We start from the raw sequence: 18,498 nt of genomic DNA, 5'->3' as shown, positions 1-18,498 counted from the left end.
CCTAGAAATGCTTCATCTGTCTGTGAGGGGCATCATATTATCTGCCTTTTGGCTGTCAAACCTCACTAAATTCTGAAGGGGATTATTTTCATCACGGTCCAAAGTCACAGCAGGCAGGTATGAAGACAGTCTGGGTAAATTATGCTAAACAAATGCCCAAATACCGTTTTTATAACCACGCAGATTCTCACTCTCTTCTGCGTTACATGATCTGTTCTTGAGGTGAAGCAACTTTGTCACTACAACATAATTTAGTAGGGCGCTGTGAAAATAATTCGAACATTTATTGGTGCACTTGCAGGCAAACATGTTGTGCCTCTGTCACTAAACAATGTCTTAATTTCTAATTCTCGTTTTGAATCACTGCTACGATCAGAACTGTCAGTGCTCAAGGCCTGCGTGACGCTTCACACTGCATATCATCACCCCTCGTCACTTCATGGGACGCCCCAGCTCCCAGTGACTGATCATCGCTTCCTGTGTAAATAACCAGCTATTCATTTCATAACCTTGACTTTTACCGCCTCCCGCTTCCTAAACAGGTGCCAAAGAAGAAGGGAGCTGATTGAAGGGCTCCATTATGTATCAACTTAAAGAAAGGCAAAATGATTGATGCGGGCAGCAGTCACCTTCACTGGGAGCTGCCGCACCTGCATACTTTTTGTCAAATGACCTGAAAATCCTGCTGACAGCTTAACATTCACCACAAGGATAACATGGATAGGACGCGGGGCCCTAATGTTCGACGGTAGGGGATGGAAATAGTGCTAAACCACAATTCGGAATGCTTCTGCCCATGCTTTCCTTCCCACTGCCTACATCACGGCGGATTGTGCTAGGAACTGGTACCGCTGGCTGTATATTTACTCCCAGATGAAGGGAAGCATGTTGCTTTATATATTAACCCGAATAGGATTTCCTGGTTTTGCGTTTCTAATAATTAGCAGCATATCATCTGCTAGTAGCAACAAAAGGTATGGTACACTACTATCTATAGAGATCGCATTCTGTCCACGAGCGTCCATTGTGTTTTCTACTGTAATAAGATGAAAATGCATTTTGCCTGCTTCCCCCACGGTGTGAACTCTTGACAAGCTCACTACGATTTAAATTTCACTGGCTACGAGGGACATACTGAAGAGACGGAAAATCTGAAAAGAAGCAGCTTCGGATCTTTGTGGGACACACAGCCCCATTTCCTCTGGGCATTTATTACCGGTTAAAAACCAATCTTTTGGTGAGTGGCAGTTCAGGGTTTTTGAGAGCAAGCTGCAATATTTCTTCGGGTCTGCTGAGTCATAATTAAAGCTGAACTGCGCGGAATTGGAGAGGGAAGGTCAGCGAGGTTCGCTATGAGAGATGAGGCCGGGCTGATGGGCACCAAATGAACAAATTATGATGGGCCCCACTCAATGTGATGAGGTCAAATGCTTGTTTCTACCCACTGACAGTTCAATTTCCCTGAAATGTCTCTCGATTCTCTATGAGCTAATTATGAATGAAAAGTTATCAACTGCCCACACCAAAAGGGGCCTAAATACTATTTCTTCAAACACTTAAAGGCCAAAATATTACCAGAAACAGCGTTCCGGACAGGATTATATCTGACACAACTGCTGGGTATATTTGAATAAACGTGATAAACAATGCACTCCATTATGTCCGATATAGCACTACAAATATCTGAAAAACAGAATAACACGTAATCGAGCAATATTTCATATATTTAGCATTCATAAACACAAAAGCTAACGGGCATGAGTTTGGATATTACAGGTATTCTCCACACAGTGCTTTAGTTTAGTGATGAATGCTACTCGACTACAACTAGCTTCCAAAATTCAATAGAAACACATCTACTAGCAGTTTTTTTTAATCCACTTTAAGAGCCTATGGAAAACATCGGAGGCCTTTTAAAAACAATTAAACGGAATAATTTTCCAGAAGATGCATTTATTATGGGCAATTACATTGAATATTAACGCCAACACACTCGTTATGAGTGATGCATATTTTAGGATATCCTACAGCAGTGAAAGTGAATTATTCAGGTAATAAGCACGAGCGCATCACGCTGTTTACAGAATTGTTTGAGTGTTTTCGTGAAGACACGTTATGATAAAAATAAAACACTTACATTTAAGACTCTTCTTGCAACCGTTTTTGAAACTATGTTCATGATTCTGTAGTGTACTACACACTCCTACCTTAGAGTATCTAAAGGGGGCCACCGAGATGTAAAAGATAGAGCATCCCTACACATCTTCATCAAATAGAAAAAAGTCTTGGTAGAACTCCCTTTGGTGTTCCTTTGAGGTGTTCTGTTGCGACCTTGACCACTGGCTAGAGCGGTTGTAGGGTTACCCATCTTCATGCCCGCTCCAACGCACTCCACTGTACAATGACAGAGCTAATCTCAGCAGATGGTGGATTTGTGGATGGGGAACATCAATCCACTGGCAGCAGAGAAGACTACCAATCCATGTCCACTTGTGGATGGGGAACATCAATCCACTGGCAGCAGAGAAGACTACCAATCCATGTCCACTTGGTCTGCATGGCAGCAAACAATAATTTTGCTTGGGAATGTCCTAGACTAGAGGATTAACAATGTACACATACTGAGATTTCAGAATAAGTACCACCAAGTGTCAAAGTTACAGACACGCAAAGGCTTTGGATCAGTAGATCATGGGCAGCAAATCTCAAACAGGGATTCAAAGACACGAGAAAATAAGATTGCCCAGATTTGTTTTTAACAACCACATTGTTAGAACCAAATAAAGGCAAAGGAAGTATACGTCTGCTCATGTCTTTAAAGCATTACGTCATAATATCTAAATGCAGCAGCAAAGCATCTCATACACACAAGGAATACCACCAAGATATTGCAGATTGTAATGATCACGTGCAAATAACAATATGCGGGTAGAGCTCTGCACCTCTAGCGCTTACTACCACAATCAACAGTAGAGCGGTACACCCCTCAGTGGAAGTTGATCTGTTCTAATTCTTGCTGTAATTGCATTGTTCTAAACTTGTATTAGAAAGGCAGCTGCTTGCCCATCATTTGTACTTTCCTCGTTAATCGTGACTCAGTGAATTAACCTGCGATTACGGTTGTTAAAATTGAAATGAGCCTCTTGCCGGGGCTGCCCCCTTCCACTGCAGGAGTCTGATGAAAATCTTTAGGGTCAATGAATATGTCCCATGTCATGGCTGATAGCAGCTAAAGATGTGAGGAGGTAAACGTTACCTTCAAATATATGATTGAAATTTTTAGGTGCTAAGCTTTATTGACAGCAATGTAATGGAGAAAAAACGAAGTCCGTGTCTCACCATTTAATACATGTCTGACCCATAACAAAAATCTATTCATACGAAAAGTCTCATTCTTAATATTCACCAATACGAACAGCTACACAGCAATATGCTTCACATCAAAATATAAGCACGTTTGCATATAGCAATCAAAGCAGCCACATTTTGTATTTTCTGCAATATGTGATTTAGGGAGCATAAATTACAAAACCATACTTGAAGATGGAAAGCCCTCTGTCAAGCAATATACAGACCGACAGATTACTTAACAGCTGTAAACATTTCTTTCACATAATTAAATGAAAAAATGCCACTGCGAGACCTTCCTTCGCTATTAATCTTCATTTACAGATCAAACAGATGAAACAAAGGCACAAAGTACACTTTCAATAATGTGCAGCAGCAATGAATTTAGAGAAATAGGCTTTATTGATAGGCTTTATAAAAGCTGTATGCAATTACAGTGCTGAATGATTTGAATAATAGACTGTCTGACATATTCTAAGATAAGTGGCGGCTACATTTCTTTGATATTAGGGTCATCTACTCATCCATTTTTACTCCATGCTAGCCTCTGCCTGGCAATAAATTAATTTCTTATTGTTAGTTCGGCATGTGCCCTACAGTTAAATTCATTTTCCCTCTCAATGAAGGAAAAAAAAAAAGATTGTGCTAAATTCGAATTCACGAGCATGCGCCAATGCAATGTAGATGGCATGCAAATAACTCACAGTAAAAACACTTATTATAATGCATATTCTCTTTCTAATCACCTCACGTGTCTAGATTAAGTCTGAATAATGTTGTGAAATATATGAATCAATCAATCAATCACGGGCTTGTATAGCGTGGGTACTCACCAGTGAGAGTCTCAAGGCGCTTTGAAGCTGCTGGTCGCACTGGGTGGAGGATCATTCGAAGAGCTTGTAAATCAACTGCAGTTATTCATTCAAACACTTCCCTCTCACCTTAGGCATGAAATGTTACAAAGCATTTGATAAAAATTAAATATTGTAGGGTTCTTGATTAAAAGCTTAAAACCAAGTGCTTTGCAACCTGCCATTCAGTAGCAACTGAGGTGCACTTTTGCAATAAAGAATTAGGAAAAAAGATAAGACTTTGGATAGAAACCCCCAATGCCACTCCTGAACACATTTCTTACTTGACCCGGACACCTATCCCGATTCTTCTATTTTTCTCATGACTATGGCATTTCGACGACCTGGTATTTTCGACTTCTCAGACCTGACACGATCCCCACTTTTCTCGACATTGCATGATCCTGCAGTTTTTTTTCCTATGATAATTCTGTTCTTATTGGTTTTCCTCTAATCTCAGAAAATTGCAAAGCTTACCCTTCCTTTATGGACACAACGTTATCCTGTATTTTTCCCCGAAATTGATACTATTGTTATTATCACTCAACTCTCTGTATACCTGTAAAGTTATCTGATGCCCTCAAGGGTCATGATTGCACTATATAAAATGATAAAAATAAATAAATGCCCTCAAGCCCGCCTGCTACTTCTGGATACATCTTTCAAATATGCTGTGGAAAAATTTACTTATTTTTTCCCTTGTTGCTACCCCCCATCTCCAGACCTATCTTACCTTCTCTTTTGTCTCTCTTCTTGTGAGGTAGGTGGCCTGAGTCTTTTTTAAGACATTTGTTAGGAACAATAAGAACTGGTCATTAAAAGGAGCGAAGAAAGAATTTTTGTACATTACTTTTCCCGTGTTCGATCAGTTCACATTTACTGCTCTTTATTTACAATGTTCTTCCATTGAAAGATCTTACTATGGCCAGGCATGCAACATGACTGGATGCCCCAAAGGACAATGAGATGGGTCAAAACAAGTGCACAATCTGTGTTATAATGCGGTCTTTGTTGCGCAACCGGTGTTATGGAATCACATCTCAGTGAGATTCCATGCGTTTAAGTGTAAACGTTCCAGGTTAGGCAGTTGATTCTGGCCAGCAAGGAAGAGGGTCGTTGTAAGCTGTTGCACCAATGAATTTAACATTGTGGAACACAGCTTACGCTTACTTGTGGTTTCCTTTACTGCATACACATTTACTGTTCTTCATCTCCCAGGTTCTTTCATTGAAGGATCTTACAATGGTCAGGTATGCACATATGGTTGGATGCTCCAAGTGACAACAAGGAGGGTCAAAACAAGTGCACAATCAGCTTTTAAATGACTGATGCCCATGATTAGGGCAAGGGTCGACACAAAGAAGGAAATGACCACTTGTGCCTCATGGCACTACAGAGCACCATGTGAGCCATAAAAGAGCTTGAGTAGAAAGCTGGTTGGGTCACCATGAACAACTGAATTCTACAACTTTGAGCAGTCTCTTTGAATCAAAAATTAAAAGGTTAAGGGTTTCAAAAAGGCATACGTTTTGAAGTAACTAGCCAAATGCACAATATTGGCCCGCCTGTCCAAGTTCCATTTGCTATACAACAAAATACGCTGGATTGACTGGTGCCAACTTAGACCTGGTATTCTGACTGCATCCTCTATTGTCTTGTTTATTCTGGTCTCATAAAATATGCTCTCCTTAGAAAAGCACCACCGCAGATTGGACAAAAGAAAAGGAGCGTTCAGTTATTAATCTCAGGAAATTCCCGGCTTGGGTAAAGAATCCATTGTGTCATCTTTTTGAAGACGGTACGTTGGGATTTGAAAAACGTATACTTAACAGTTTCTCTTCATGGCCTTCAGAGACTAGGACACATATGAGGGAATGTATCCATCTGACATGATAATATACCTTGAGAACATGATTTCCATAGCACAAAAGTCTCTCAGGGTGAAGGCGTACACAAAGCTAGGAATCAATTGATAGAATCCTTCTGACTTTTCAGATTTTCGGAGACCACTCTGGCTACTGCATCAACTGGGACAAGTCGTTATTGTTTCCATTGAGGGAGGAGGGGGAGGGGGGGTGGCTCTCAACTCCAGATGTAAACTTCCGGTGGAGACGTCCTGCTTTAAATATCTAGGGAAATATATAACTAGGAACACACAAGTTTTACCAGAAAAACGCAGAGACCCAGTTAGCAAGATTTGTCATGGACGTCAAACGCTGGAGTTCGCTTCCTCTTATGTTAATTGGGGCGTGCGCCGCTATTTAAGATGATGACACTCCCACGGCTGCTATACACAATCCAGAATACACCCTATGAGATTCCTAAGGTATTTTTTCAGAAAATAGACACAGAAGTAAGCAGGTTCATATGGAACGGAAACGCACCACGCATAGCTTTACTGAAACTAAACAAAAGTGTCTTTGAGGGTGGGCTGGCTATACCAGATATCAAGGCCTACTATTTGGCCTCAAGTGGTGAGTATCAACGACTGGGTCTTCACTGACAGATCAGATCCAGCATTCCGGGTAGATAGAGTGGCGATAGAAATAGGGGCTATCCTTTCCTCCTGTACAACAAACCGAAATTGAGAGATCTATTCCCTCACACACTAACAGTGTTGAAAGCATGGCAGGCCTCTGCTAGGTTCTTGGGTTGGGACAGGAAGCTGACGAGGATGACCTTTCTTTGGTAAAGTGACCAACTGGCAGAGGTGGGCCAACTCAGGGAGTTCGAAAAGTTTGGGTCTAGACAATTTGGGGGATGTTTGGAGAGGCCAGACCTATATCACATTCCAAACGCTACAAAACGAATTTGAAATGGGGCAAGGGGAGCAGCTGAGATACATTCAAATGGGACATTCCCTAAAGCACTATCTAAGGGAAGGGGAGGTACTGGCGGAAGCCTCGCCATTAGAAGACTAGCTGCTCACTGACCCCCTAAATGCTAAGGCCATCTCAATTATATACAAAAAAATTATTAGAAGAAAGGCCCCCGGTCCACAGGCACAGGTGGTCCAGAGAACCAGGAGGCTGCCAGTCAACAAGCTCAAGTCACTGCTGATCCAGTCTGGGCAGCCCCCGGCTACTCAGGGCTCCCAGGTGCAAACTCATAGATTTTTCCCCTCCGTGGCACGGGGGGTGAACCAATTGTCATACCCCTACCAAGGATAATGTCCCTGCATCAGGACAGGCCTCCAGATGAAGTTCCTAACCCCCAGGACTCATCGTCAGCCTGTACCTGGACGAGGATCCAGCAGCACACAGGGAGAGAAGGAGGGATCCAACACCACTGGGTCCCTTGCCAGTCGAAAAGTCATTCTGCTGGGAGGTCTCTGCTGGTAGGGACAAAACTGCTCTGGTGCAGGCTCAGAAGCTGCGCTCTCCAAGTGGCCAAATCACCTCTCTGACACAATCGCTATGCCGGCCATCTTGAAAGCTGACCAGCCACGTAGGTCCAATGCCCCTGGGATCCAGACAGGTGATATTAGCGGTGGTAGGGGATACCTCCTCAATCAGCGATCCTTCGCTGCATTTCCCAAGCAATTTTGGGCAAAAGGGGGGCCTATGATGCAGGAGGATATTGGTTGAAGCCTGGCACGCTAGGACAATGCTTGTTGTTGATCATCTTTTTGAAGATGCTAACCCTAAATTCAAATGTCAAGTTTAAATTTAGCTTGGATGTATTAAATTTCCAAAGAAAGCTGGGAAATAGCCAAGTACTATGTATAACTGTACATTTTTAGCACTTGCCCAGGAAGTCTCAAACCTATTCTCATTCGGAAGCACTGAAGATGTGATAGACATGGCTACCTCACTAAGCCACCGGCATGATTTACCTCTTCAACCTGCAAGAGGAGCCCTTTATTGCAGACTGTACAGGAAGTATACACAGTTGCAGGAGCACCTCAGAGGTGTCCCTACTGTCATGAAGGGCAGCAGAGCACCCATGTACAATGTAAACTAATACACTGAGGGTACATATGGAGTTGCGATGCGAAGGCGGATGTGGCATGTCATCATAACAAAAGAAGTTCAATGGCTTGTTTTCAAGCAGGTTATCTATACACATCTGCTTTGAGAGTCACGTAGTTGTCAGTAATTCATTTTCACATCTTTTTTATTTAACAGATCTTTGTATGGATTTAAAAAAAATGATTTTTTAAGTTACATGTTCAATCAGATATCCACAGAGCACGCTCCCTCCTCAAAATATTATATTTTTGATATATTGATCAATTATCCAATATTTCTTTTACATAATAATGTTTCATTACACTAAGTTAATCAAGGCTGTTCAGATTTCACGTGCCTCAATAATGTGACGAATTTTCTCCTAAACATTCAAATGTTTCTGGAGCCATACGCTGGCCTCATATAATGGAAGGTCAAAGATACTGCCCTTATCAAGCCTCTATAATCTAGTGTCAATATTGCTAGCCGATTCCATTCTTTGGAACCCATTTAGCATGTGGATCTTAAGGAACTGTGTTCCAAGCCAAAGTGAAGTTACCGTTGTAATTTTCGTGGCCCAATGTGTTTGTGTTAGGGTGGCCTTCCACGAGTCTAATTATAGTCTAGTTGCAGAAGACGATCTCAAACAAGGTTTACCTCGAGTACAAATATTGTAGTGATTAAACAGCACCTAACACCCATATATCTGTTCTGTATGTTGGTTCAGATTCAAAGTCATAAATCCTTTCATTAATGAACTGTAGATGTGCAGTACTGTAATGACAAAAGGTCTACTATACCAAGGTCACCATCATAGGTAGATTTACAGCATTTACTCATGGTCAAAGTCCATTTCAATACATAAACTATAGTAAAGATGTAAAAATCTTAAAGATAGAGGGTAGAAGTTTAAATTGGTAATTGTAAGTGGCGTTCAGAATTGTTGGGAGTACAGTCGTTTTTATTAGAGCAATTCTACGCATCGCTGAAAGATGTAGCAAGGACCACTGAAACGTATCATTATGAGTAGTTTAGTAGGTCTAGCCACAGTTGAACATTAAGGACACGTGCCAATGCTAATTCTGTATATTTGAGGCAGACAATTTACGAAATATTGAGCAGACAACTCAACATTTCTCTGTAATAGTGAGGAGCGTTCATCTCTACCCATACCATGGAACAACACGAATTGCTGACACTTCAATACTGAAAGTAACCTCCATGACATTAACTTTCAAATTAAAAACGCTTCAACATTGTAAATTATCTTCAACTCGCCTCACAAATACCAGAAATCTTTATACGTCATTACATGACACTTGAACCTTTAGGAGCACTATAGCCTAATTTATTTAACTTATAAAAAATATATGCTGGTTGATCAGCACCAAACCAACAAGTGTAGATCAGTATACATTATTTATCACAAGTTGTAACAAACAATAAAACTATGCAATGATTTTAGGCATTACTTGTGGCACAGGGCAAGATTATGGAGTCAGCGTGTAACTAGGCGACCTAACTAAAATACAAATGTAATGAATGAAACACTAATCTAGTCCCAATCCAAACGATCCACAGCCCACACTCCACTACCATGGTACTGCCAGGTTTGAGTGAATGTTTGAATGAATGTTAGAGTGAATGTGAGAATGCCATGTTTGAGTGGGGTAGAGGTCTGAGATCATACCACACCCCAGATGTATACAAAAATGATGATAACCTACTCTTCTAAATAAGTTACCCAGTCTCCACAGTTTTGTAGCCTAACCCTATACAGATATGGTATTTTCATTCAGCCTGGCAGTTTTTCCCCAACTCTTTTGCTTATCTACATTCCCATTTAATGTACAGTCTTTTTGTGACACTCTAGAGATTTTTTTCTAAGGAAACATTGGTAGTTTTCAATAAAGGGCTGTAGAAATACGTTATGTTGCCCATTGAATTGGATGAAAAAAAGCATTTACTATTGCAGATTAAATAGATTTTCATCAAGATTACTCACATTCATTATAGGTGAAGACGTGGACAAAGTCAAACCTTGTAAATCAGACACTAAACTTGGAGAAAGAAATGCTGGTTTGGGAACTCCTTCACGAGACGATACTGGGTTAACTGCAGAGAAAAAAAGATTTGTTGTATAAGAGACATTTTTATTTATTAGGGATCAATATTTACTTATTCATTATCTTCTTACTCTAATACACTATTGTCTTGTGTTAGGGCTGGGCCTAGAAAGAAACAATACCATTTTACATACAAGTATTTTTTTTCCTAAGCTGCCTTCACTGGCCCACATTGACATTTGACACAAATTTGCGTCCTTGGAAGTGCGGATTAGTTTCCATGAAACTGTACTTGGTTCCAAAATCAACTTCGCAAGAACACTATCATGATACCTTTAACATTACATGCAAGGTCTATACATGCATTGTGCTAATGCGATTGTTTGTTGTTGCCCATGCGGCGATACAGTTATCTCTAGCACATAAACAATGATGGCCTGACTAGTATCTCGGCAGAGAACAAGGATGTTTCTGTTATAAATAAACAAGCATTTCCGGCATTAGCCAGAGGAGCACATGCTGTCATTTGCAAGGTCACCATACGCTGACTACAGTATCAGCCCAGCTCCTTGCTGACACTTCAGCAAGGGATGTCCATATTGTGACCCGAGGGCCACCTAAAGTCTTTCGCTTCAGGTAATGGGGTTGGATCATCCGATGGGGGATTTCTGGCATATAGTGTAATATATATATATATATATATATATATATATATATATATATATATATATATATATATATATATATATATATATATATATATATATATATATATATATATATATATATATATATATATATATATATATATATATATATTTTTTTTTTTCACTGGAAAAAACAAAAGTTTCGGGGACGTTATAGTTAGGCTGACATATCACTCATACAAAACCAGAGAAATTCAGCCGTTCTAGTTAGCCGAGTTAACTATAACTTAAGCCCCCGCAATGTATGCTTATGACCTCACATATTACATCACTCTTTATATGGCCAGTGACGTCACTGATGACATCTCAAATGACATCATCCAGTGACAGTGTTTTTAAAAAAGTTTATGAGTGTTAAATATATATATACCACGGAGTATTGATGAATCAGTGGGTGTATGAGTGTCTGTATGGATGCCTCAGTGGTTGTGTGACTGCCTGTATAAGTGAGTGATTAGGTGTCTCAGTGAATGTATAGGTGAGTGACTGGTTGTGTAAATGTGTGCCACTGTCGGTCAGCTGAGTGTGTTAGTGGGTACGTGAATGGCTATAAGGGTTATTAATTGGTTGTCTGAATACCTCTATGGCTATTTGGGTGTCTATATGTGTGGGTGAGGAGGTGTGTGACTGCCTGTGTGAGTGGGTGAGTCAGTGGCTGTATGGGGCAGTGTGTGCGTGTGTGAGAAGCTGTATGGGTGAGTGTTTGTATGGCTGTGTTGGTGATTGAGTGCATGTGTCAGTGTGGATGAGTAACTGGGTATGTGAAAGGCAGTATAGGTGAGTGACGGGGTATATGAGTGACTATGCATGAGTGAGTGAATGTGAGAGTAGGTTTATGGATGAGTGCTTGTTTCTGCCAGCGACTGTATAGGTGAGTGAGTAAGTGTTACTATTTATATGAGTAAGGAAGTAGGTGTGTGTGTAATTGTTTGGGTGAGCAAGTGGCTGTGTGATTGACTGTATGAGGGACCCTGCTAGTAGTGACAGTGAACTTTGGTTGACCCCTACCTGCCCTGCCAGGGGTTTGTTTGACTTCATGCCAGCCACCTCTTTTTCCCGGACTCGCCGCTGCTGCTCTCCCCCCGCCGCCGCAATTCTAAAACATCTTTGTGCTGCTGCTGTGTGGGGGGGTGGGCTCTGGGAGTGAGGAACTACCGCTCCCAGCTTGCAACGCGGCCGGGAGCCGCCACCCGAGAAATCGCGCCAGGAGACGCTTAAAAACAGCATCATCCCCTGCGTCGCAGGAGCGTCCCGGGAGAAGCCCGGGCAAAGGGCGGGCCGTCCGGGGCTGGCCAGGCTGGGCTGGGCCACCTCTCTTGGTTGTTCTCAATTGATCAGACTTGGCTCTTCTGGACAATCATTGGGAACCAAAGGTACATTTTATTCTTGAACTGTTTATTGCCAGAAACATGGGTAAAAACACCCCTGTAGCAACACGGTCCAGCACGAGACAGAAAAAGTGCACTGCTACTCCATTGCCTAGTCTGACTGCTATAGACAGGATGCTGCAAAAACAATTGGGGTAGTTGTAAATGCCATCGAAAGTACCGAGAGACGCCTGTCGCTCCCTCCAAATATGTGTTTGCCCCTTCTACATACTAACACCATTGCAGCACAGGCCAACTCTATTGACTCTCTACTTTTGGACTCATATGTAGAACTACCAAGGGTGGAAGGTAACTACACTATTTTGCCACTACAAGACTTACCTTCTGCATCGTTCCCTATCACCAGCAAGCTTTCACAAACACCGACTTTGCAGCCTGATAACCTAACGGTGGAATCCACCTCTTTATCAGATAATTCCTTTATGGGGCTTCTAATGCAGGCTAATCACCAAGATACACCAGCTGGGTCACCTAGTAGGTTAACAAACGAGGAAGCTAGCCATTTAAGTAACACAGATCTAATACAGGTCAGGAGACATCTTCAATTGAAGATGTTTCTCCCCCAAAAATGGCTAATAGAAAGCCTCAAACCCGAGCTAACACAAAAGCCACTATAAAAAGGAAAAAAGTAGAAACCATACAGAAAGGGCAGAAACCAAGAGCATCGAAAATGGTGGACTCCGCTAATCTCGAATCAGGGTCAGTTACAGTTTTAGCTGGGTCCGATGGTGTTCAAGGGGGACCTATCCCAATTACTAGGGGTAACTGTTCAGGATCCTCCTCACCGGTCCCTGCAGAGAATGTTGGAGGGTCAGTTGCACATATAGAGCACATTGTAAAATCACTGATCCTCCCTCTCCTTGAAAGAATAAAACTGGTAAATGACAAGCTGGAGAGCTTCGAACAGCTAACCCTAGATAATTTTACCTCCCTAAAAAATCTCATAAAACTTGAAGTTAGAGGGAGAATGGTGAATACAGTCCCCCCTGCCAAGGACCCTCCTGCCAAGTACTCTCCTGTTAGTACTGTAGGGTCCACAACTAGTGTAGTTATCTCTCAGCCCATAGAGGCAGGAACTCAAAAGAATCCTACTATTAATAAGCAGATAAAAAAAGCCCCTGGTAAGACTGCACAACACCCAGCAACCAATACAGGTAAAAGTGTATTGGAGAAGACCGCTTGTCCAGAAGGTATAGAGAATCCAACAAACAATCATGACAGTAATCCGCCAGCTCCATTGGTTAGGGTTGACCTACCGCCAGAGTCACTACCTTATGTAATTGTGCTTACTGGCGTTCCAGAAATAAAGAGTAGGAAACCTGAATCTTATCAAGAATTAAAAAACAAAGTGATATTCTGGTTGAATAAGAACAGGCCAATTCCCAGACACTTGAATGGAGAAGTATTGTTTGTAAGAAGGGTCAATTGGATTGGAAGAAGACCAAAAGATATACAGGGAGACACAATCATGGTTAATTTTAGGGATAGCAATGTTGTGAGATTAATCTGTAATGAATACCGTTTCCTGGATAGGGGCCCTATTCAAATGAAAAACCTCACCTATTTTTATAGTCTGGATGCCATGCGGCCACTTGGCCACCAGCAAATTATGATTCATGAAGAAATGTTGGGAGGTTACAACGCCTATATCCCAGTAGTCATAACAAACCGCTTTTCAGGATTATATGGGCTAGAAGAGGTTGACTGACTGGGAGAAATCAATGGAAAGGGAACAAGAGTTACAACACCTAATCGTACCCAGGGGAATGAGGCTGGGCGTAACATAAGGGATGCAGCCAATCAAAACTGCAACCCCGATCTGATGGATAAGCCAGGGAACACTAACCTGCCAATATTGATAGCCAAAGGGGACTCAAATACGGACCACAAACAACTGTATGGCAAGGACATTGTTGAAGCTAAAATAATTTCTTGGAATATTGCTGGAATAAGGAAAAATATGTCTGACCCAGTATGGCATGACTATATTAACACTGGGGACCTTATTCTATTTCAGGAAACATGGGGAGTAGACAACTATTTTAAAGTAGGATACAGGTCATTTTATATACCGGTCTCAAATATAAACAAAGGTAGACCATCTGGTGGTTTGATAATTTGGACAAGGACTACACTGGGCATAGTTTTTAAACAGATAGACTTTAATAGCCCTGATATTTTGGTCATAAAATCTCAAGATATTAAAGGACGGGTAGTCTGCATTATTAATATTTATAACAGACCACATTCCTCAAATAAAGAATCTGAAACAATAGTCAAGCTAAATAGTATTATTTCTACCCTAGATCATGAAACCATGTTAATTATAGGAGGTGATTTGAACAGGAAGTTCGAACCAGTCATGGGTCTAGAAGACATCTACGGGGAAGAAGACAATGCCAATAATATTCCCCCTTATTCTAACTATTCATAGCTCACCATTTGTGCTCTCCACTGAGTTGGGCTCTCGTGACTATAAATTATCTGACGACCCCCTAGAGTCTAATAACCGCAGGTCCTTAAAATGGCCTGCCGTTATGGGCAATGAGGGTATCATTAAGAAAATCTATGATCTCTATGTAACATTAATGTCACCACTAGTTGACACCAATATTGAGGTTTTTTTAACAGAAGTCCATGGAAACCAGACACCGCAGCTTAGCGAGATCCTTTCAAAGGGGATTAAAAGAGCACAACTTGGCCGTAAAAACTCCCCGAAAGAAGGACTCTGGTATAACAGAGTCTGTCGCCTGGCTAAATCAGAGCTAACAATAGCTGTAAAAGGGAACAAAATTAATAATATCAGGGTCTTGTCATGAAAGCATTACAAAAAAAACATTCTGCTAGAAAAAAGGGGATGGGATGAAAAAGTCTGGTCAGATCTGCTTTTAGCATGCAAACTGAAAGACCAATCCTCGTTTTGGAAGCTTATCGCTGGGGACACTAAAGATGGTGCCCGATCAAGGGATAGGATCCTCGAGGAAAGTGTCTGGGTAAAACATTTCTCAACACTGTATTCATGTGGTGGGGAGGATGAAGAGTGGATATACGAAAGCACAGAATTAGACACTTGTGATACATCCCTAAAATTCAGTTTGGCTGATACTATATTAGCCATAATGCAGTTAAACAGGGCAAAGCCCCAGGACAGAATACCCGGCGATCTTTGGAAACATGAGAACCTTCTGTGGGCCCCGTACATTAATCTGCTTAGCAATGAGATCTTAAGAGGAGCCCCAATTCCGGAGACCTGGCGGGGCGCAGAAATTGTGACCATCTTCAAAAAGAGAGACAGACTCAACCCATCGCACTACAGACCTATTAGTCTGATAGATGTGCTCCCAAAAATGTTTGCCCGCCAACTTTTAAATAAACTGAACATGTGGATCGAGGAAAATTCTATTTTTATAAAATACCAGGCAGGTTTTAGAGCCAGGATTAGCACAGTGGACCAGGTTTTTAGATTTTTATGTTTAATCTGGAAATACATCAATATAAGGAACTCTCATTTATATGTTGCCTTTGATTTGGTCCCGAGGGGGAAACTATGGAAATCACTAAGGGACATGGGCGTCCCTAGGGACATCCTCCATCAATTGATAAGGCTGCACGAGGGAAACTATGCAAGAGTGAGGTGGGGACCTAATGGAGAGTTAACAGAGAGAATAAATATAAAGAGAGGTGTTAGGCAAGGCTGCGTTATGGCGCCAAGGCTCTTCTCTCTTTATGTAAAGGACATCCCAGACACCCTCTTGGGCTGCGAGCATGACTCTCCGAAGCTGTGTGGTCAAGCCGTTCCGGCACTACTATTTGAGGATGATACGATTTTAATCTCACAGACCCCAAAAGGCCCACAGAATCTGTTGAATAAATTTCGGTCTTATTGCTTAGATAAAAGCCTTGAAATTAATTCTTCTAAAACTAAGGTTATGGCGATCAGTCCCCACAAAGGTTTTAATAAAACTTTATGTGTAAATAGTGAAAAGATTGAACGTGTCCAAAATTTTAAACATTTGGGTATCTCCCTCGACACTAAAATGAATTGGAAGTCACAAATAGAAAAATCGAGGCTATCACTAATACAAAATCAAGCGCTCATAATTAGGAAGCACAAGATCAGCTTTGCTCGAGCAGTCTCACCAGCAATTGAACTATTTAAGCATAAAGCGCAATCGGCTGCTCTACATGGGGCAGAATTGTGGGGGCACGCAGGAAGAGATGTTTTCTATGCACAAGAAAATAACTTCTTCAGACAACTTTTAGCTGTTCCAGGTTGTACCCCCTTAATTCCCTTGCTCTGGGATTTGAATGTACATCGTTCTGATGATTATGCTTCTTTACGTCCACTGCTATACTGGGTTCGTCTGTGGTCCACTGATGAATTAGTGGACTATAGAGAAGCTCTAAAGGAAATAATGCAAATAAAGAATGTTACCCGGTTGGCATGGTTAGTGCACATCGAGAATTGTTTTTTTAGACTGGGCCTATACAGCTTTTGGACAGATCCTAATTCCCTTACTCACCTCTCAAAAAAACTGCTAAAGACAAGGTATTGGGAATATATCCATTGCTGTAGATTACAAAATTCCAAAGTTGGTAAGCTGACCCTCCAATTCTTTGATGCTAAGATTGAAAGTAAATTTGAATGCTTCATGGACGAAATCTTGCCTCCAATGGCAAAATCTTTGTATTTAAAGTATCGCTATGGCCTTCTACAATTCAAATCTAGAACATCTAAGTGGGCGTGCAACAAGGGACTTACAGTAAACACCAAACTTGATGTGTGCGAACTGTGTGACACATGCTCCAGGGAAGATGAGCCCCATGTCCTATTCCTTTGTCCTGCATATCTGCAAGCTGGGAAAAAGTGGATTAAACCCATTTGCCTCCTTTTAGGCTTCCGTAAAATTAAGGATGGAGAAAGAGTGTTCAAGGGGGACACGTCACAGACTACAGTATTTAGCCTGAGCCGCTTTCTCCTTGCTGTGGCAATAGTCAGGAAAAGATATGGACTAAAAATGTAATTGTATGATTAGAACGTGAATTAATAAAATATGAATTGGTTCTAAAATTCAACCCACAGAATGAAAATATGCCAAGCTAAAGGAGGTCACGCACTAAAAGCTATATTTTTTAACATATATTTAAGTCTTAACTGTTTCTTGTTTAGTGTTTCTCAGACTGCTATGGTTTATATACTTATCCACTGAACCCTTTTAATATACTAGTTCCTGGCAGCTTTTAAGCTTTAAAAAAATATTATTGTACTTATTTATTTTTTAAATATGTATTACCTCGATCGATGAAATTACATGTGCCTTTAAGACCCTTTAATATCCCGATTAGCCCTATGTAGCCAAATTCTTATTGTGTAGATATTCCATCTATGGTTGTACCAAGCTCCATTTTCTTATTTGGTATTTTAATTCATGAGGAATGTATAAATATTGTACTGTATTCTTTTATGGTTATATAACCGAAATAAAGATTGAATGAATGAATGAATGAATGATTGAATGTATGGGTGAGTGTCTAGGTTTGTGAGTAGTTCTATGGGTGACTCATTCAGTGTGTGTGTGCCTGTATGGGTGGATATGTCAATGGCTGTATTAGTGAGTGAGTGGGTGTATGAGTAGCAGTATGAGTGAGCGAGTGGATGTGTGTGCAAATGTATGAATCAGTGAGTGGGTGTGTAAGTACTGGTGTGGCTCTGTGAATAGGTTTGTGAATGGTTGTGTGGCAGTGGGTGTATAAATGATTTTATGGGGATGTGAGTGGGTGTGTCAAAGATGCTGTGGATGTCATCAGTAATGTCACTGACCATGTAATGAGTGATGCAATAGTGCATTGAAGGGGCGGGAGTTATAGTTAACTCAGCTAACTAGAACAGCTGAATTTCTCTGGTTATCTATGAGTGAAATCTCAACCTAACTATAACGTCCCTCTAACCTTTGGTCTATTCCAGTAAATTTCTATGGTTTTTAAAGTAGTAGTCACGTTTTCAGAGTAGTTGAGAACAGGCGTGGGGCCTCTAACCAGCTCACAGGAATTCTGCTGTGTCGGACTTACCATGTGGGCTTCTTGGCCCTCAATATCCCTCTGGAGTCAAGGGGACTTCATCCCCAAACTAGTCGTGTGCCAGGAGGCACGTTTGCAGATTGGTGGAGAAAGGGGGCGTGCCTCTGACA

At 41.2% G+C, this 18,498-nt stretch overlaps 1 protein-coding gene across 2 annotated transcripts in view; it reads right to left on the bottom strand.

Annotated features, from left to right (window-relative positions):
* AP3B1 (adaptor related protein complex 3 subunit beta 1) overlaps positions 1-18,498 on the bottom strand; it is a 1,831,130-nt gene that overhangs the window by 433,993 nt on the left and 1,378,639 nt on the right. For both annotated transcript variants that reach the window (XM_078675217.1, XM_078675216.1), the window contains exon 22: positions 10,155-10,264. In XM_078675217.1, coding sequence (XP_078531343.1) covers positions 10,155-10,264 — 110 coding nt within the window. The remainder of the gene's footprint in view (positions 1-10,154; positions 10,265-18,498) is intronic.

This window comes from Lissotriton helveticus, chromosome 2_1 (assembly GCF_964261635.1).
Source record: "Lissotriton helveticus chromosome 2_1, aLisHel1.1, whole genome shotgun sequence".
Lineage (NCBI taxonomy): Eukaryota > Metazoa > Chordata > Amphibia > Caudata > Salamandridae > Lissotriton > Lissotriton helveticus.
Note: the sequence above shows the minus strand (reverse complement) of the source record. Positions and strands in the feature narration are given on the sequence as shown.